Here is a 17,292-nt window from a genome sequence, read left to right on the forward strand (position 1 = left end):
TCCACTTTGGTTATGGGAGCACAGTGGCTCAGTGGTTAGCAGCCTGTGAGTTGAAACCACAGTTAAATTAATCCGAATGAGGTGTTAGAGAAAGAGGTTAATTCCTGTACTGTGTGTAGTGTATAGGAGTTACTTTTGGGTATTGTTAATGGGTTAGTGTTTTGGGCATCTGTAAAGGAGTGTTTTTGGCGTTAATGGGATTATATTTTACTGTGCCTTCAACATCTCTAAAGTTGTGTTATAAGTAAATAATCTGATTTATTCAATTTTATCTTCATTTCTTTTGCTTTACAAACTTCTGGTTTATTGTTCAAACCAAATATGCAACATTGCGTGCCTGTGTTTCAGAGTTGTTTTGACTGCTGTACCGTACTTAGATGCTTTAAAAGAAATAGGGAGGGTGGAAAAAGAGGTGGGGGAGTGGCATTGCTAGTCAGGGCAAGTATAGCAGCTACTGAAAGGCAGTTCGAGAATGATATGTCTACAGAGTCAGTTTGGGTTGAGGTCAGGAACAAGAAAGGAGCAGTCACTTTGTTGGGGGTTTTTTACAGACCCCCTAATAGTTGCAGAGAAGTAGAGGAACGGATTGGGAGGCAGATACTGGAAAGGTGCAGAAGTCACAGGGTTGTAGTCATGCGTGACTTCAACTTTCCAAATATTGATTGGAAACATTTTAGTTGTAATAGTTTAGATGGAGCAGATTTTGTCCAGTGCGTTCAGGAAGGATTCCTGACACAGTATGTAGATAGACCAACACGAGGAGAGGCCACTTTGGATTTGGTGCTTGGCAACGAACCGGGCCAAGTGTTAGACCTGTTGGTAGGAGAGCATTTTGGCGGTAGTGATCGTAACTCTGTTTCTTTCACGATAGTCATGGATAAGGATAGGTACATATGGCAGGGTAAAGTTCATAATTGGGGGAAGGGTAATTACAATTCAGTTAGGCAAGAACTGGGTAACATAAATTGGGAACAGATGCTGTCAAGGAAGAGAACCACAGAAATGTGGAGATTGTTTAAGGAATGCTACTGCATGTGCTCGATATGTTTGTCCCCAGCAGGCAGAGAAGACGCAGTCGAGTGAGGGAGCCATGGTTCTCGAGAGAGGTCGAACGACTGATTAAGAGGAAGAAGGAGGCTTATGTAAGGTTTAGGAAAAGAGGAACAGAAAAGGCTCTAGAGGGATACAAGTTAGCCAGGAAGGAGCTGAAGAAAGGGCTTAGGACAGCAATAAGGGGGCATGAGAGAACCTTGGCGGATAGGATCAAGGAAAACTCCAAGGCTTTTTACACGTATGTGCAGAACAAGAGAATGACCAGAGAAAGGGTAGGGCCGATGAAGGATTGTAAAGGGAATTTGTGCACAGAGTCTAAAGAGATAGGAGAGGTCCTTAATGAATACTTTTCTTCAGTATTCACAACTGAGAGGGACCTAGTTGTACAGGAGGACATTGTGAAACAGGCAGGTAGGCTAGAGGAGGTTGATGTTAGTAACAAAGATGTGCTAGGAATTCTGAGGAATTTGAAGATAGATAAGTCCCCTGGGCCTGATGGGATTTATCCAAGGATTCTATGGGAAGCGAGGGACAAGATCGCAGGGCCTTTGGCGATGATCTTTTCGTCCTCACTGTCCACGGGTATAGTGCCGGAAGATTGGAAAGAAGCAAACATCATTCCCTTGTTCAAAAAAGGGAACAGGGATAACCCCGGAAATTACAGACCAGTTAGTCTTAAGTCAGTGGTGGGCAAATTATTGGAAAGGGCTCTGAGAGACAGGATTTATGATCACTTGGAAAGGCACAGTTTGATTCATGATAGTCAGCATGGATTTGTGAGGAGTAGATCATGCGCCACAAACCTTATTGAATTCTTTGAAGAGGTGACCAACAACGTGGATGAAGGTGGAGCAGTGGATGTGGTATACATGGATTTAAGTAAGGCATTTGATAAGGTTCCCCGTGGTAGGCTCATGCAGAAGGTAAGGAGGCCTGGGATAGGGGGAAATGTGGCAGATTCAGATTCAGAATTGGCTGACCCTTAGAAGACAAAGGGTCGTAGTGGACGGAAAATATTCAACATGGTGCTCAGTTACGAGTGGTGTACTACAAGGATCTGTTCTGGATCCTCTTCTATTTGTGATTTTTTTAAATGATTTGGATGAAGGAGTGGAAAGGTGGATTAGTGAGTTCACGGACAATATAAAGGTGGATCACGTTGTGGACAGTGCGGAGGGCTGTTCTAGGTTACAAAGGGACATTGATAGAATGCAGAGCTGGGCTGAGAAGTGGCAGATGGAGTTTAACCCTGAAAAGTGTGAGGTGATTCATTTTGGAAGGACAAACTTGAAAGCAGAATACAGGGTTAACGGAAAGATTCTTGGCAGTGTGGAGGAGCAGAGGGATCTTGGGGTTCATGTTCACAGTTCCCTGAAAGCTGCCACCCAGGTGGATAGAGTTGTTAAGAAGGCGTATGGTGTGTTAGCTTTCATTAATAGAGGGATTGAGTTCAAGAGCCGTGAAGTTATGCTCCAGCTATACAAAAGCCTGGTTCGGCCACATCTGGAGTATTGTGTCCAGTTCTGGTCACCTCATTACAGGAAAGATGTGGAACCGTTGGAAAAGGTGCAGAGGAGATTTACCAGGATGTTGCCTGGAATGGAGGGAAGGTCTTACGAGGAAAGGTTGAGACAGCTAGGGCTTTTCTCTTTAAAACAACGAAGGATGAGAGGTGACTTGATAGAGGTGTACAAAACGATCAGAGGTATAGATAGAGTAGACAGCCAGAGACTTTCTCCTAGGGTGGAGGTAGCTTTTATGAGGGGACATAGTTTTAAAGTGAAAGGAGGTAGATATCGGGGAGACGTCAGAGGTAGATTCTTTACTCGGAGAGTGGTAGGGGCGTGGAATGCATTGCTGGAGAGGGTAGAGAAGTCAGCCTCATTAGGGGCATTTAAGCGGCTATTAGATAGGCATATGGATGATAGTATAAGGTAGCGGTGGAAGTTAGATAGACCTTAGGTTTTGGGTAAAAGTTTGGCACAACATCGTGGGCTGAAGGGCCTGTACTGGGCTGTACTGTTCTATGTTCTATGTACTCAGTGCCTGGTCAATCAGTTTCCTTGCCCCTGTTTCTCATAACGGTTTGACTAGATTATTTCACAGGGAAGTTGAGTCAATTAAATTTCTGTTGGTTTGGAGTCACATCTAGGCTAGTAAGGTTGGCAGATTTCCTTCCCTGAAAGACATTAGTGAACTAAATGGGTTGTTTTTATGACAATCCATTAGTTTGGTCAGTATTACTGATATTTGTTCACAACAATCATTGCCTACCCCTTGTGTACTGTGATTGTTATTTTCCACCTATCTGCAAACGTTTGCCTCTTATCCAAATCTTGTTGTAAATGGCAATAGACTATTTCATTATCTATGGAATTGTGAATACTGATGAACATGATGTTGTCATTACTGAACAGCCTTATTTCCAACACTACCCTTTAAGGAAAGATCATTGAATCCCTGAAGTGTGAGAACAGGCCATTCAGCCCAATAAGTCCACACCAGCTCTCTGAAGAACACACCTGGACTCACACTGCTACCCAATCCCTATAACCCTGCATTTCCCATGAATAATCCACCTAATCCACACATCCCTGGACACTATGGGCAATTTAGGATGGTCAATCCACCTACCCTGCACATCTTTGGACTATGGGAAGAAACCCACGCAGACACAGGGAGAATTTGCAGACTCCGCACAGACGGTCGCCCGAGGCTGGAATTGAACTTGGGTCTCTGGTGCTGTGAGGCAGCAGTGCTAACCACTGAGCCACTGTGCCACCCCCAAGCAAATAACTGATGGAGCAACTGAACATGATTGTTCTTAAGATGTGCCCTGAGGAACTTCTTCAACAATGTTCTGAGTTCTGACAATGATTGGTATGCAAAAGCCACAATGATCTTCCTTAGCGCTAAGTATGACTCCAATCAATGGAGAGTTTTCACCTAATCCCCATTGGCCTCGTGTTTGACTAGGACTGTTCAATAATACACTCAAACTTCACTTCCAGAATTGAGCTCCTGTCTATGTTTGGACTGATGGTATTACATAGGAATGGCTTGGCTAGAACCTCTGAGGAAGGATCACCAGACCCAAAACGTTAACTCCTGATTTTTTCTTCATAGATGCTTCCAGACCTGCTGAGCTTTTGCAGCAACTTCTGCTTTTGTGCCTGATTTACAGCAGCCACAGTTCCTTCAGTTTTTATTGTGTTTTATAAGAGTTCAGTAGCTTTAAGGTCATTTGATAATAGCAGTAATTTATTCTAAACCTTTGGTGTATTTTTGAAACAGAATTAAAATGCAAATTTTTAATCTGATATGTCTTTACAGAACTTAATTGAGAATTTAATAATACGATTTCAAGGAGGCCATATAAACGTGAGTGGTAAATTATTTGAAGTCTGATTCACGATTCAATTGGAACACTGTGGGAGTGTTACTCCCTCTGGTGGCAGATATTAAGTAATGACTGTGTATGCAACTTGGTGGATCTCATTTTTGAAAATGTTGCATTGTATTTTAAGCTCAGGAAACAGTTTTGTGCCAAGACATTGTTATTGTGACCAAAATGATCAACGCCAAAATTGAAGCCTGCCAAGATAGCTTAGTTGTTTAATGGTTAAATACAATAGCCTGTGCATTACTGAATGGTACAGACAAAACATTGTCGATGTGTGATACAAGCTGGCCTTGGCTCGGTTAAAGTTGTGACAACTGGCCTCATCATCACCACCATCATCATCATTGTCATCATCATCATCAGGCTGAAGGAATGCTGCTATAAATTCTCTGGAGTTTCCTTTGTAACTCCTTTGCCTCTTTATCACCTTGTCTGTCTTTAAGAACTTCATTAAAATTTATACATCCAATTAGAGTTTTGCTCACTCTTCCAAATAGGGTCATGGAGTCACAGGGATATACAGCACGGAAACAAAGCCTTCAGTCCAACTCATCCATGCCGACCTGATACCCGAGATAAATCTAGTCCCATTTCCTGGTATTTAGTCCATATTCCTTGAAACCCCTCCTAATCATATACCCATACAGATGCCTTTTAAATGTTGTAATCATACCAGCCTCCACCACTTCCTCTGGCAGCTCATTCCATATATGCACCACTCTAGAGAGGGAGTAGTAGATTTGCCAGGATGCTGCCTGGAGATGTGAGATACAAGGAAATATTGGGTAGGCTGTGGTTATTTTCTTTGGAGCAGCAAATGTTGAGGGGAGACATGACAAAGGTGTATATTATGATAAGGGACATAGATAAGGTCTATGGAAGCACAAGGAAAGGTAATATAAAGCAAAGGGTATAATTCTAAAGTGGTACAGAAACAGAGATTGGGGATATATGTATATAAAGTTTTGAAAGTGGCAGTACATGGTAGGCCAATGGTTATAAAAGAATAAGGTTTTATAAACAGAGGGACAGAGTACAAAATTAAGGAAGTTGTGATGAACCTCTGAAACACTGATTTGACTGAAGGAGTATGTCCAATTCTATGCACCATTATTTTAGGAAGTATGTGGAGACTTTAGAGACAGTGCAGTAAAGGTTTACAAGAATGGTTCCAGGGTTGAGGGACTGTCGTTATCTGGATACATTGGAGAGGCTTTGATTGCTCTTTTTAGAAGAAATTTAATAAAGGCTCTCAAGATCACGACAATTCTGGACTGAGTAGATAGACAGAAACAGTTCCCATTCTCATCCCTTCAATGATTTCTATTTGATTATATTCTGGGGAGAGTTCAATAGCAAAATCTGTGGGTAACTGCAGAATCACTGAGTGACACTTCCGAATTTCTGTATTTAACTGTACATGTGCACTCCAGAGGTGGCTTCTGGTTTCAGAGATGTATAAACAGTGAATGCTACCAGTTTTGCTGCTGGCACAACAGCCAGATCGATAAGGATTAATAAAAAAACTTGCTGGAAGCAAAGGTGATCCTTAAAATCTCCTTTAACCCCCCCCTTCCCATCTCTATTTGGGTTAGATTCAAATTTTGTTTGATAACTTTCCTATGAAATGCTTTAGGACTTTTCCTACATTAAAGGTGTCATAAAATGCAGATGGGTATTGTCACCCACCAGATCCATGCCCATCTTTCCCACATCTCCATTCTTGAATCTCTCCAAACAAGTCACAAAAGACATTTTCCACAACTTTAAACACTGTGCATTATCTTTCCTTGTTCTTCATCTCTGTATTTTTGATACAGTTGACAACACCATTCTGCTCCTAAACTTCCTCACTGTTAGGATCAAGAGAACTGCATTGTTTGGTTGTATTTGTCAGCAGACCATCTCCATCAATGGTTACTGTTTCTGAGTTGCAATTTTGTTAACTGTAGAGTTTCCTGAAGATTTAATTTTGGACCTTTTCCTAACTCTAACTAAATGAAATCTGACCAGTGTTATTGAACATTCTAGAACATCGTTTTCTGTTTCCAGCACTGTAATATTCTCCTCAATCAATACTGCTCCTCAACCTTTCTCTCCTTCCCCATCTTTCGTGAACAACTCGTATCAAGAGTATTTGATACTCAGCCCTGTACTCCTTTAGCTAGGTCTCCATCTGCAGCACATCATATTCCATGTGGTTACCTGTGCCTGAAGCTCACCAACCATATTTATCATGCTTCAAGCATACCTGCGTTACGAACATAATTTAGACCTTATTGTGTAGACCCTATTGCAATCCCTCTTACTCTTATCGCATCTAATACCTTACTATTTCTTACTTTGGTGCCATCTGTCTCTCTAAATACTTTGTGCACCTTATTTCTCCTTTTTAATTCTACACCCTGTCAATTTAGTTTAAACTGTCACCAACAGCACTAGCAAAACATTTCACTAGGACATTAATCTCAGTTCTGCTTAGGTACAACCTGTCTGGCCTATATGGGCACCACCTCCACCAGAATGAGTCAGAATATCAGAAATCTAATGTCTTCTCCTCGTGCAGCATCTCTCCAGTCATGCATTTGACTGCTGTATCATTGTAATTATTTCCTCACTAGTCTGTGTAAGTAATCTGGGGATGACTACCCTTAAGGATCTGCATGCTAGTCTCATTTCTGACTCCCTATAATCTCCCCATTCCTGCCACTATGTACGTTGTTAATATTAATGTAGACCTTGATCACTGACTGTTCACTGTTTAGAGTGCTGCGCAATTGTTCCTTCCTTGACTTTGACATCATGGACACAACATAGCATACTGTGGTCGAACCCATGGCTGCACAAATGGCTGTCTATTTCCCTTACCAGAGAATCCCTATTGCTTTGTTTATTGCAGTTAATGTATGAGTCTTTCTCAATTTAATTTGTTTTTGGCTGTTAGGTTTTTTTGGGTCTGTATCAAGGTTTGCAAGTTTTGTCCATTGGCTGTGCATACCAAATCCAAAGTTAGAATGATATTTACTGTTTCTGTGAAATTCGAAGTTTCTTGCTACTAAGCTTTAACTAGAACTTAATATTTCTTTTATATTTCAAGAGTGTTCAATTTCTGGATATGAGTAAATCTGGAAGTATATCAAATTACTTTTTAAATAACATGACAGGTTTCTGTTTTTCTATCGACCACTATAGAGGAGGACAACTTAGATGTAAAAATTGGTGGGGTGGGGTGAGGTGTAATGTACTTTTAACAAATTAGCATTGAAAGGAAGGAGGTATTAGCAGTTTTAGCAGGTTTGAAAGTGGATAAGCTCAGATGAGGTGAATCCCAGGCTGCTGTGAGAAACAAGGCAGGAGACTGCAGTGACTGAGACAATTTTCAAATCCAGATGACTGGAGAACGGCTAATGTTGAAAATAGGTGGTAGGGATAACCTCGGAAACTACAGACCAGTAAATCTAACATCAGTTGGGAAACTATTGTAAATAACTTTGAGGAACATAATTAATCTCGACTTGGACTGGCAAGGATTTATGAAGAATCAAACAAAAACAGAAACTGCTGGAAAAGCTCAGCAGGTCTGGCAGTACTTGTGAAGAAAAAACTGAGCTAACATTTCAAAACCAGTGATCCTTCTTCAGAACACATTCTGGAGGAAAGAGTTCTAATGTTGGGTCAACGAAATGTTAACTCTGTTTTCTCTTCACAGATGTTGCCAGGCTTACTGAGTTTCTCCAGCACTTTGTTTTTAAGAATGAGTAAGTATAACTTTTTGTGCTGGGAGCCTGCCAATTACCATCTGTGGTTGGGCATTTCCTTAGAAGCTACATCAGAGGATCTCCCCACTTTAACCAAGCCTGCTTAGCTAAACAGACCTCACTCCCACGTCCAGCAGGATAATCCTCAAAAAGAAACTTGCTTGAAATCCAGTTCATATGGGACTCAAAATGTTGACTGTGCTTCTCTACCCACAGATGCTACCTGACCCTCTGAGTTTCTCCAGCACCTTTTAATTTTATTTCAAACATCCTGTGTTGGCTCTTAGCCTCTAGGAATCGCCTTCTCACAGAATCACAGTAAAAGGCGACCATTCGGCCCATCCTGCCCGTGCCGGCTGATTGAAGCCCAGAGCCAGCCTCCCATTGGACCGACTCTCAGCTCAGCCTTTGGGATCCGTGACAACCCATCCAATCAGCGAACTCGCCCTGTAACCCGTAGCAACGGCCACACTTTCTCCTGACGTGCGCGCGCAGCTTCGCTCCCCATCTGCAGGCACGCGTGCGATTCCTTCGTTTAGTTTTCGCGGAGCGAGCGCGCGTCGGGAAATCTGTATCGTTCGAATAAAAAAAAGTGGCGTTTCGTGTTTTCCGCGCGGGCAGGGCGGTGTTGGAAACTTCCGTCTCCCTTTCTAATTTTGGCAAAAGAAGAAGTAATGCAAGTTTTGGTAGACTTTTGAACTCGGGCGGGGAGGTCAAAGGTCGGAATCAAAATGGCCGCCCTGGCGGACGGCGGTTTGAGACGGCGCGAGGGGGGAGCGGAGGGGCGGTGACGACAGGGCGCGAGAGCTGGCCCAGGCGCGAGCTCGAGCAACCGCCGCCTCTCACCCACCACCAGCACCCCCCCTCGTCCCCACCGCCGTCACCCCTCATCCCCCCCTCTTCGAGACTCGGAGCAATGAGAAGCAACGGCGAGTCGTATCTCGTTTAACCCAGAGTGAGCGCGGCCCAGCTAGACATGAACAGGAAGAAGGGAGACAAGGGGTTCGAGAGCCCGAGGCCCTATAAATTATAAGTATTTTCCGTCTCTTCTCGCTCGGTGTATTAGTGCGTTTTTCTCTTACCTCAGCGTGACTTTATTTCTTCCAACATCACACCCCCGCCCCGGCTACCCCGTAATCTCCATTTCTCACTAACACCTTGGCCGAAGTTAAGGCTGCAAGAAGGTCTTAAGTCAACCCGCAGGCGCAAGACATTCACCTGGACCTGAAGATGTGGGCTCTTGGATAGAAAAGAGGTTGGGGATGTAACTGAACCAAAGGGATAATCTTGCCCTTTAGACCATTGCCCAGAGAGGTCTTGGAGGAATTTGAGTAATAACTGCAGTTGGCCATTATGCATATAGCGCCTTTAATTTAGTAACGCGTCCCAAAGCGTTTTATTTAAATAAAAATTGACACCAAGTGACACGAGCTACTAAGGAACGTAATGCTGTTTTTTTTTAAAGAGTGCCTTGAAAAAAGGCAGAGAAAGAGGCTTAGGAAGACAGAGCTTTGAGTGAGTTCAACTTTACAGGATGCTGCAAGTTATGAAGCCTTCGTTATATTTGGAGATATTTAAAGCAAGGATAAGGGTGAGAACTGGTTGTATAGAGGTGGAAGTCATTACTTGAGTGTGGATCTTGATTCAGGTATTCATGATGTAATACCTTGTGCTGTGAAATTCTAGAAATAGCTCAAGTTTTTGAAGGACTGGCGAGATGACTTGCTTAAATTGATACCTCAGTTAGTGAAGATGTTATGGATATTCATCTGTGCTGGTGGAAAAATTAAAATAATTTGTTAAAAAAAGTGGGCATTATAGTTGTGTACCCTCAGACTCAACCTGAGTGAAAAACTAGGATATATCCATATTTGATAGTTTAATTGTTGCTTGGGGCAGAATGTTGCACCAGAGCGTTGATAGATTGAGTGACAGAACTTTGGCAGATGGAATTTAAATGCAGAGGATTGAGACTTTGGGCTTAATAAAGAAGATCAGGGTATTTTCTGGATCACAAGAAGCAGGGAAATTCCATGAGAAATGATGGGAGATGGTTTTCAAGTGGAGTATAAATGTTGGCATGGATTGGATGATAAGAATGACTTGCTTCTGTTATGTATTCTGAGTGATGTTGACGCCATGTATAGAAATCAAAAAAGCTAATGGCGAGATATGAAAAGTGTAAACAGATAAAGTAGAATAGTGACCTTTATCTTAAGGAGTTACATATAAGTGGGTGAAGGCTCATGTTCAGCTACATCTGAAGTACTATGCATGTTAATGTATAGTATATTAAAATTGCTTATATTGCTTCAAAATCAGAAGAACAGACATGTTTTTTTGAGGTGTGTAGGATGTAACATGGAGGAAACAATCTCGATTAGATCTGAATCCTTCAGGGGAGGTGTTCTGACCACAAGGGCAGTGAAAAATTGAGGCTGAATGGTCTGCCCTTGTTCTTATGTAATGGGATAACTAGTTTCTAAAAGCTTGCTGCTTTGAAATTAGATTGTTCTACAAATGCCACAGAGAGCATGCAACCTTATACAAGTAAAATTGATTTGTTTAACTGATTAAACTTATTTATTAAATTATTTTGTAGTGGATTCTTGCTGGGAGTAAAGCTGGTGATAAGTTCATTGTAGTTTATCTAGATTGAGAGTTTTCCCCAACGTATGCAGGCCACTAATATGTAACCAACAATTACCATGTTCATTCCACCTAACATACGAGCGTAAGAAACAATTTAAAACTCCAGCTTGATCGAGTGTAAGCTGCTTTACTCATCTGTTTGTCACATTCTATTGGGGAAATAACACAAAACATCACATCTTCCTTGTATGTGATGCAACTTAATCAGTTTCTGTTAAACAGTCGCATATCTAAACTGTCATTTCAAAACTCTGCTAACCATTCAAATACCCAAATTTTAATTGGGGATGGACTTTGGATCTGGTCAGTCAGAAAGGTTGTAAGTGCCCAGATATCCACTTGCTCTTCAAGCAGTGTGCGGTCAGATGTAAATTATTGATTCACAGTAAGAAAATGGTTCAACTCTCAGAACTCATGCAAGATACAACAAAATACGAGCCATTATGCAGCTTCCATTTGTGGGGGTGGATTGGAGGGTAAAACCTGGCTTGAATTAGGAGGGAGGAGGTAACCCTGATTTTTGAAAAGGACAATTGGAAATATTTGCAACAAGTATTTTCAAAATGTCATATAAATTTAAACCCCAGTTTCGTTTCTATTTTTATTGCTTTCTGATAAATTACTAGTTGCCACACACTGGCAAATTCATTCATCTTTTGAAAAGAACAATAATTGGAATCTCTGTAGATCCTTGGAATTTTTTTCAGTTTGTAGGGCTTAATTTGAGAAACGTTTTAGCAGGTGTAAGCCATTCAACCCATTGAGCCTGCTCTGCCATTCATTAAATTATGATTGATTGTTCATTTCATCACTTTTCATGCTATTCTCATATCCCTTGACGCGGTTTAAGACTCGGAAATCTATTGATCGAAAAGATAAATGATTGACCTATAACAGCCTTCTGAGGGAGAGAATTACAAATGTTCACCACTTGAAAAAAATTCTCAGTTCAGTCTTCAGTGGGTTAAAGGCTGATAATTCCCCAGGGCCCGATAAGCTGCATTTCAGAAATGGCACCAGAAATATTGGATATATTGGTGGTCATCTTCCAAAATTGTATAGACCCTGAAGCAGTTCCTACTGATTGGACGATTGCAAATGTAAGGGAGGGAGATTAAACAGAATTTCAGATCAATCAGTCTCACGTCAAAAGCTGGGAATGCTTCTGAAAACCTCAGGACCAACTGGTGTCTTGTTTAAAGGATATTTCTAATTTTTGGGATACCCTATAGTCTGTTTGCATCCTTTGGAGGGGAAAAAGCTTTGCTTAACCTGAATGAATCTAAAAAGTGAAGCTTTTTTATTTTCAAAGACTCCAAAGGGACCTGTAGACACGCTGAGTTTGACCCTTCAGGACAAAAAAAGACTTTGCTTTTGGTTAGTTCAAGTTAAAGTTTCTTTTTGCCCCAAAAGGGCCAGAACCCATGTGTCTACAGGTCCATTTGTGCCTGCTTCCGAAAAGACCTTCAGTTTTGAGGTTGCTTCAGTTTTCAGACCTGCGGATAATGGCTGTCTGACCTGTAGTGGGCAAAATGCTCGAATTTATTATAAAAGTTTTGATAACAGAACATATGGAAAGCATTAACCAGTTTGGATAAAGCCTAAAACGCGCAAAAATAGAAAATGCTGGAGAAACTCACCATTGCTATCGGTTCTAAGGAAAGGTCACTGGATTCGAAATGTTAACTCTGCTTTCTTTCCACACATGCTGCCATACCTGCTGAGTTTGTACAGTAGTTTCTGTCTTTGTTAGTTTCACATTTGCAGCATCTGCAGTTCTTTGCTTTCTTTTAGTGGATAAAGGCATCAGGAGTTTATGTATGGCAAACCATGTTTAACTAATCTACTGGAGTTTCTTGAGGTCGTAACGAGTAGAATAGATGAGCGCAAACCAGAGGATGTGCTGTATTTGGATTTCAGGAAGGCTTTTGATAACGTCCCACGTAAGATTATTGTGGGAAAAATTAAAGCAAATGTGTTTGAGGATAATATAATGACATAGAAAATTGTTTGACAGACCAGAAGCACAAAGTGGGAATAAATGGGTCTTTTTTCCTTGGTGACAGGAGGTAACTAGTGATGCACTGCTGTAATAGATCCCAGCTAATCACAGCAATTGTGAGGACGATGCAAGGAGGCTTCATGACGTTTATAGACAAATTGAATGAGTAGATAAATATATGGCAGATACAGTACGTCATGGCTATTACTTAAATGATATATTGTTAAATGTGGATGTGGCCTTGTAAATCATTCAATGGAAGTAAAGAGGCAGGGGCAGCAATCATTTAAGAAGACAAATGGTATGTCGGCCTTGCAAGTGTATTTGAGTTTAGAAGTAAGGAGTCTCACTGCAGTTAGTTGTATGGGCCTTCATGCGATCGTACCTGGAATATTGTGTGCAGTTTTGGTCTCCCCACATAAGAAATGATATACTTGCCGTTGTGGGAGTGCAGCAAAAGTTCACTTGGTTGATACTGGGATTGCAGAAAGTGGTGAATGAGGAGAGATTGTTTTGACTGGAGTTGTATTCACTATATTTTTGAAGAATGAGAGGGGATGTGATTGAAACATATAAAATTCTAATAGGGCAAGACTAGATGCTTGGTAGGCCCTTTAGGACTGAGATGAGGAAACATTCATCATTCAGAAGATGGTCAGCTTGTGAAATTTATTACCATAGAAGGCTGTGGGGTCAGAGTATGTTTAGGAAAGTAATTGGTAATGTTTTAGACAGTAAAGAAGAGAAAGCAGGAATGTGGCATTGAGATAAAGGATCAGCCATGATCTTGAAGGGCAGAGCAAGGACAAAGGGCCGAATGGCCTACCCCTTCTAGCTTCTATATTTCTAAGTGGCCAACCGCTTACACAGTAATCACAAGGTATGTCCATTCACACAGCAGCCAAATCTCTGTAAAACATTACATTGAGATTTAGCGCAGAGTTTGAACTAAAGGAACGAAAGTGTATTCTGTGACAACAAGGTGCAGAGCTGGATGAACACAGCATGACTTGTGGTAAAACTATCAATGAGCGTAATGTTTTTTCTGTCATTTGCTGATGAAGGGTCTAGGCCCGAAACGTCAGCCTTCCTGCTCCTATGATGCTGCTTGGCCTGCTGTGTTCATCCAGCTCTGCACCTTGTTGTCTCGGATTCTCCAGCATCTGCAGTTCCTACTGTCTCTGAAGGTGTATTCTGTGTTGCTGTATAGATATTTATAATCAATGTGTTCAGGTATTTTATGTCATGCCTCTGGACCAGTTGGGGCTTGAACCTGAGCTTTTGGGCATTGAGGTATGGACAGTCCATTGCATCACAAGGCATTAGTGCTGCTATTATAACCCCCACCCCGTAAATCTAACTGTTTGAACTGTGCCAAATAATTATTTAATTTAGCTTAGTTGTCTGAGCACTCGCTACACTGAACTGTGATTTACTTTTGATTTATGTCTTTATACAACTCACCAGGTGGTCTGCATAAATAATATAAACTTCCAGAGAAAGTCTGTTATAGTAAGTACTCAATATATTTTTCAAACTTTTAACTAAAGATGATTTCAGATATGGTAAACAAGAATTTTGTATAATCATGTTTGCAGGGATTTGTGGAGTTGACCATATTCCCATCACTTGCTAACCTCAATAGAATAAAACTGAACAGCAAGCAATGCCGGATTTACAGAGTAAGAGTAAATGATTTGGAAGCTGCATTTATTTACAATGATCCAACTTTAGAAGTCTGCCACCATGAATCAAAGCAGTAAGTATGACAGCAGCAATCGTTTAAGTGCTGAAACTAAATGATGGAATGAAAGGATACATCTGAAAGAAAAGGGAGAAATCTCAAGATTTTAGTCAAAAGTGATTTGCTGTTCATCAGATTTAGACCACAGAGTTTTTGCACCTTTGAATGTTAACAATATTGAATTTGAGATAACATGGTGTAGAGCTGGATGAACACAGCAGGCCAAGCAGCATCAGAGGAGCAGGAAAGCTGACGTTTCGGGTCGAGACCCTTCTTCAGAAAATATTGAATTTGCTGTTTTCTTTTAAAAATACCCCAAAAATATTAACTGCTATAATTTCAAAACAGCATTAAGATGTAGCACTTTAAAATACCAATTCACCGGGTGCTTATTAAATATAAAATGCATTATTATTTTGTTTCTCAATACTGACTTGTACTGGAATATAGTTGCTCAGAGCTGGCAGATCAAGTGGCTTCCTTCATGTGAGTCAAGATTGTAATTTGTTGGCGGGCTGTTTTGCTTCAGATGTCAGGCCATCGTAGCCAACCAATATCCTGTTGACATCGAGAGGTCATGGATGTATACTTCCAGCAAGGACCTGCCTAATTATGCCAAAAGCAGAACAACTGCAAAATAGCAGGGTACTATGGTGAAGTACTGCTGATTAGATTGAGATCAAACAGCTAAACTTTCTTGGATGTGAAATAGCCTTAGTTTACTTTATAATATGATCTTGACCTTAATATGGCACGATACCATCAGATCCATCTCAGGTGGCAAAATAACTTTTGTGAATGGGAGCAGGAATTTATTAAGGGACTTTGACAGCCTAATGGGACAGGCATAATTATGGAATGTCAGAATATACGGAAGTTTGGATTTGATAAAATAATTCAGATATTTACTAGGATGTGCAATGCAGGGACCAAGATACTGATGTACACAAGTTAGTGAAAGTTAGTATTTATGTACAAAAAGGCACACACAGTATTCACTTTTATATCTCGGGGTTTGGAATTCAAAAGTGACACAAGATTCTACAGTTCTGCAGAGTCTTGTACAGATTCCATCTAAAGTATTGGGTTCAGACTTGGGCACTAAACATGAGGCTATATATTGGGTTTCAGAATGGGTACTTGTAGATTCAGCAGAACTATATTAGCCCTAAAGGATTAATTGAAATCAGTTATAATAAACATGGCTTGTTTAGATTAAAACAAATTATTTTCACCGGTGAAGGAATTTAGAACGAGGAGTTGTGACCTTAAAATTTGCTTAAGGTTATTTAGAAGTTAAATCTGCTTGTGCATTTTCTCTCTCAGATGGAAATCCAGAAACTGTTTCCTCCAGGGACAGTTTCTCCATGCAGCACTGGCTACCAGATAAACTAAAAGTTGAGGAGTAAGATTGGTACTAGTCAAGTTAGAGTATTGGAACATAGAGTTGGCGTACAGATCTACCATAAGCTAACAAAATATTGGCACATGTTTGATGGGCAAACAACATATTGGTTTATCCTTTTGAAAGAAATAATTTAGATAGAAAAGGTGACCTGATAAAATGACTTGTGGTAAAACTATCAATGAGCGTAATGTTTTTTCTGTCATTTGTGTTTTTCTTGTACTGTGAATAGATAAGAAAAAAACTTGCATTTATGTCATTTTTCATAACCATTCGATATTTCAAAGTGCTCTACTGCCAGTGAAATATTTTTGAAAGTACTGTTACAGATACAGCGTAGGAAGTACAGCAGCTAACGTGTACTTGACGAAGTCCCGCAAATAGCAATGCGATAATTTTAGGATAATCATTTTTGTGATGTTGAATGGGGGATCAATATTGATTCGGACGCAAGGGGTGACTCCCTTGCTCTTTTTCAAAATAGTGCAATGGGACATTTTACATCTATCAAAATAGCCAGATGGACTTTGGGTTAATGTCTTGTCTGAAAGATGCCACCACTGAGAGTACACTGCTTCCTTAATACAGTACTTGAACGTCATTCTTGATTTTTGTACTCAAAATAATTGGAATGGGGCTTGAACCTGGAAACTGAGACTCAGAAGCACAATGTCATAACTAAACAGCACTGACTCTAAAAATACAAGTTGTGCCCTTCGCTTCCCAAAATCAGCAAAACATGATTAATAATGAGATTAGTTGGTAATTGCTGTAAATAAAATTGATGCTCCATCATTTGATCATAAGATAGGAGCTTGTGGGCTAGATTTAATTCCAAAAGTAGACAATTTAGCCGATTGGGACTGTTAAAATATGGAATACATCAATTTTCTTTCTTCCCTTGGATTTTAGGCGGAATCTTAATTATTTTTCCAATGCCTACGCGGCAGCAGTCAGCGCAGTTGACCCAGACACAGGAAATGGAGAGCTGTGCATCAAAGTCCCATCTGAACTATGGAAACATGTTGATGGTAATTATAAACGCACACTGCAGAGCATAAGTGTTCAGGATACAGTCACCTAATGTTTCAGGCAATCAGTTAGAACCTCTGAGATTGCCACACAAGGATTTGAATTCAAAGTTATGAAATTGATTTTAGTGAAACTACCAACTTATGGACTAGTAAACAAGTTAGAGTCATGCAGCACGGAAACAGACCCTTTGGCCCAACTTGTCTGTGTCAACCAGGCATACCAATCTGACGTAGTCCCATT

At 40.7% G+C, this 17,292-nt stretch overlaps 2 protein-coding genes across 5 annotated transcripts in view; one reads left to right on the forward strand and one right to left on the reverse strand.

Annotated features, from left to right (window-relative positions):
- The window catches only part of deptor (DEP domain containing MTOR-interacting protein), a 215,057-nt gene that overhangs the window by 123,778 nt on the left and 73,987 nt on the right, over positions 1-17,292 (reverse strand). The gene's annotated exons all lie outside the window — the stretch shown is intronic.
- The window catches only part of taf2 (TAF2 RNA polymerase II, TATA box binding protein (TBP)-associated factor), a 111,980-nt gene continuing 103,449 nt past the window's right edge, over positions 8,762-17,292 (forward strand). Inside the window, exons 1-4 of one of the 2 annotated variants that reach the window (XM_048595495.1) lie at positions 8,762-9,243; positions 14,326-14,380; positions 14,467-14,627; positions 16,930-17,048. In XM_048595495.1, coding sequence (XP_048451452.1) covers positions 9,191-9,243; positions 14,326-14,380; positions 14,467-14,627; positions 16,930-17,048 — 388 coding nt within the window. In that variant the 5' untranslated portion in view covers positions 8,762-9,190. The remainder of the gene's footprint in view (positions 9,244-14,325; positions 14,381-14,466; positions 14,628-16,929; positions 17,049-17,292) is intronic. The other variant, XM_048595493.1, reaches the window with a different exon arrangement.

Source organism: Rhincodon typus, chromosome 4, assembly GCF_021869965.1.
Source record: "Rhincodon typus isolate 14 chromosome 4, sRhiTyp1.1, whole genome shotgun sequence".
Classification (NCBI taxonomy): domain Eukaryota; kingdom Metazoa; phylum Chordata; class Chondrichthyes; order Orectolobiformes; family Rhincodontidae; genus Rhincodon; species Rhincodon typus.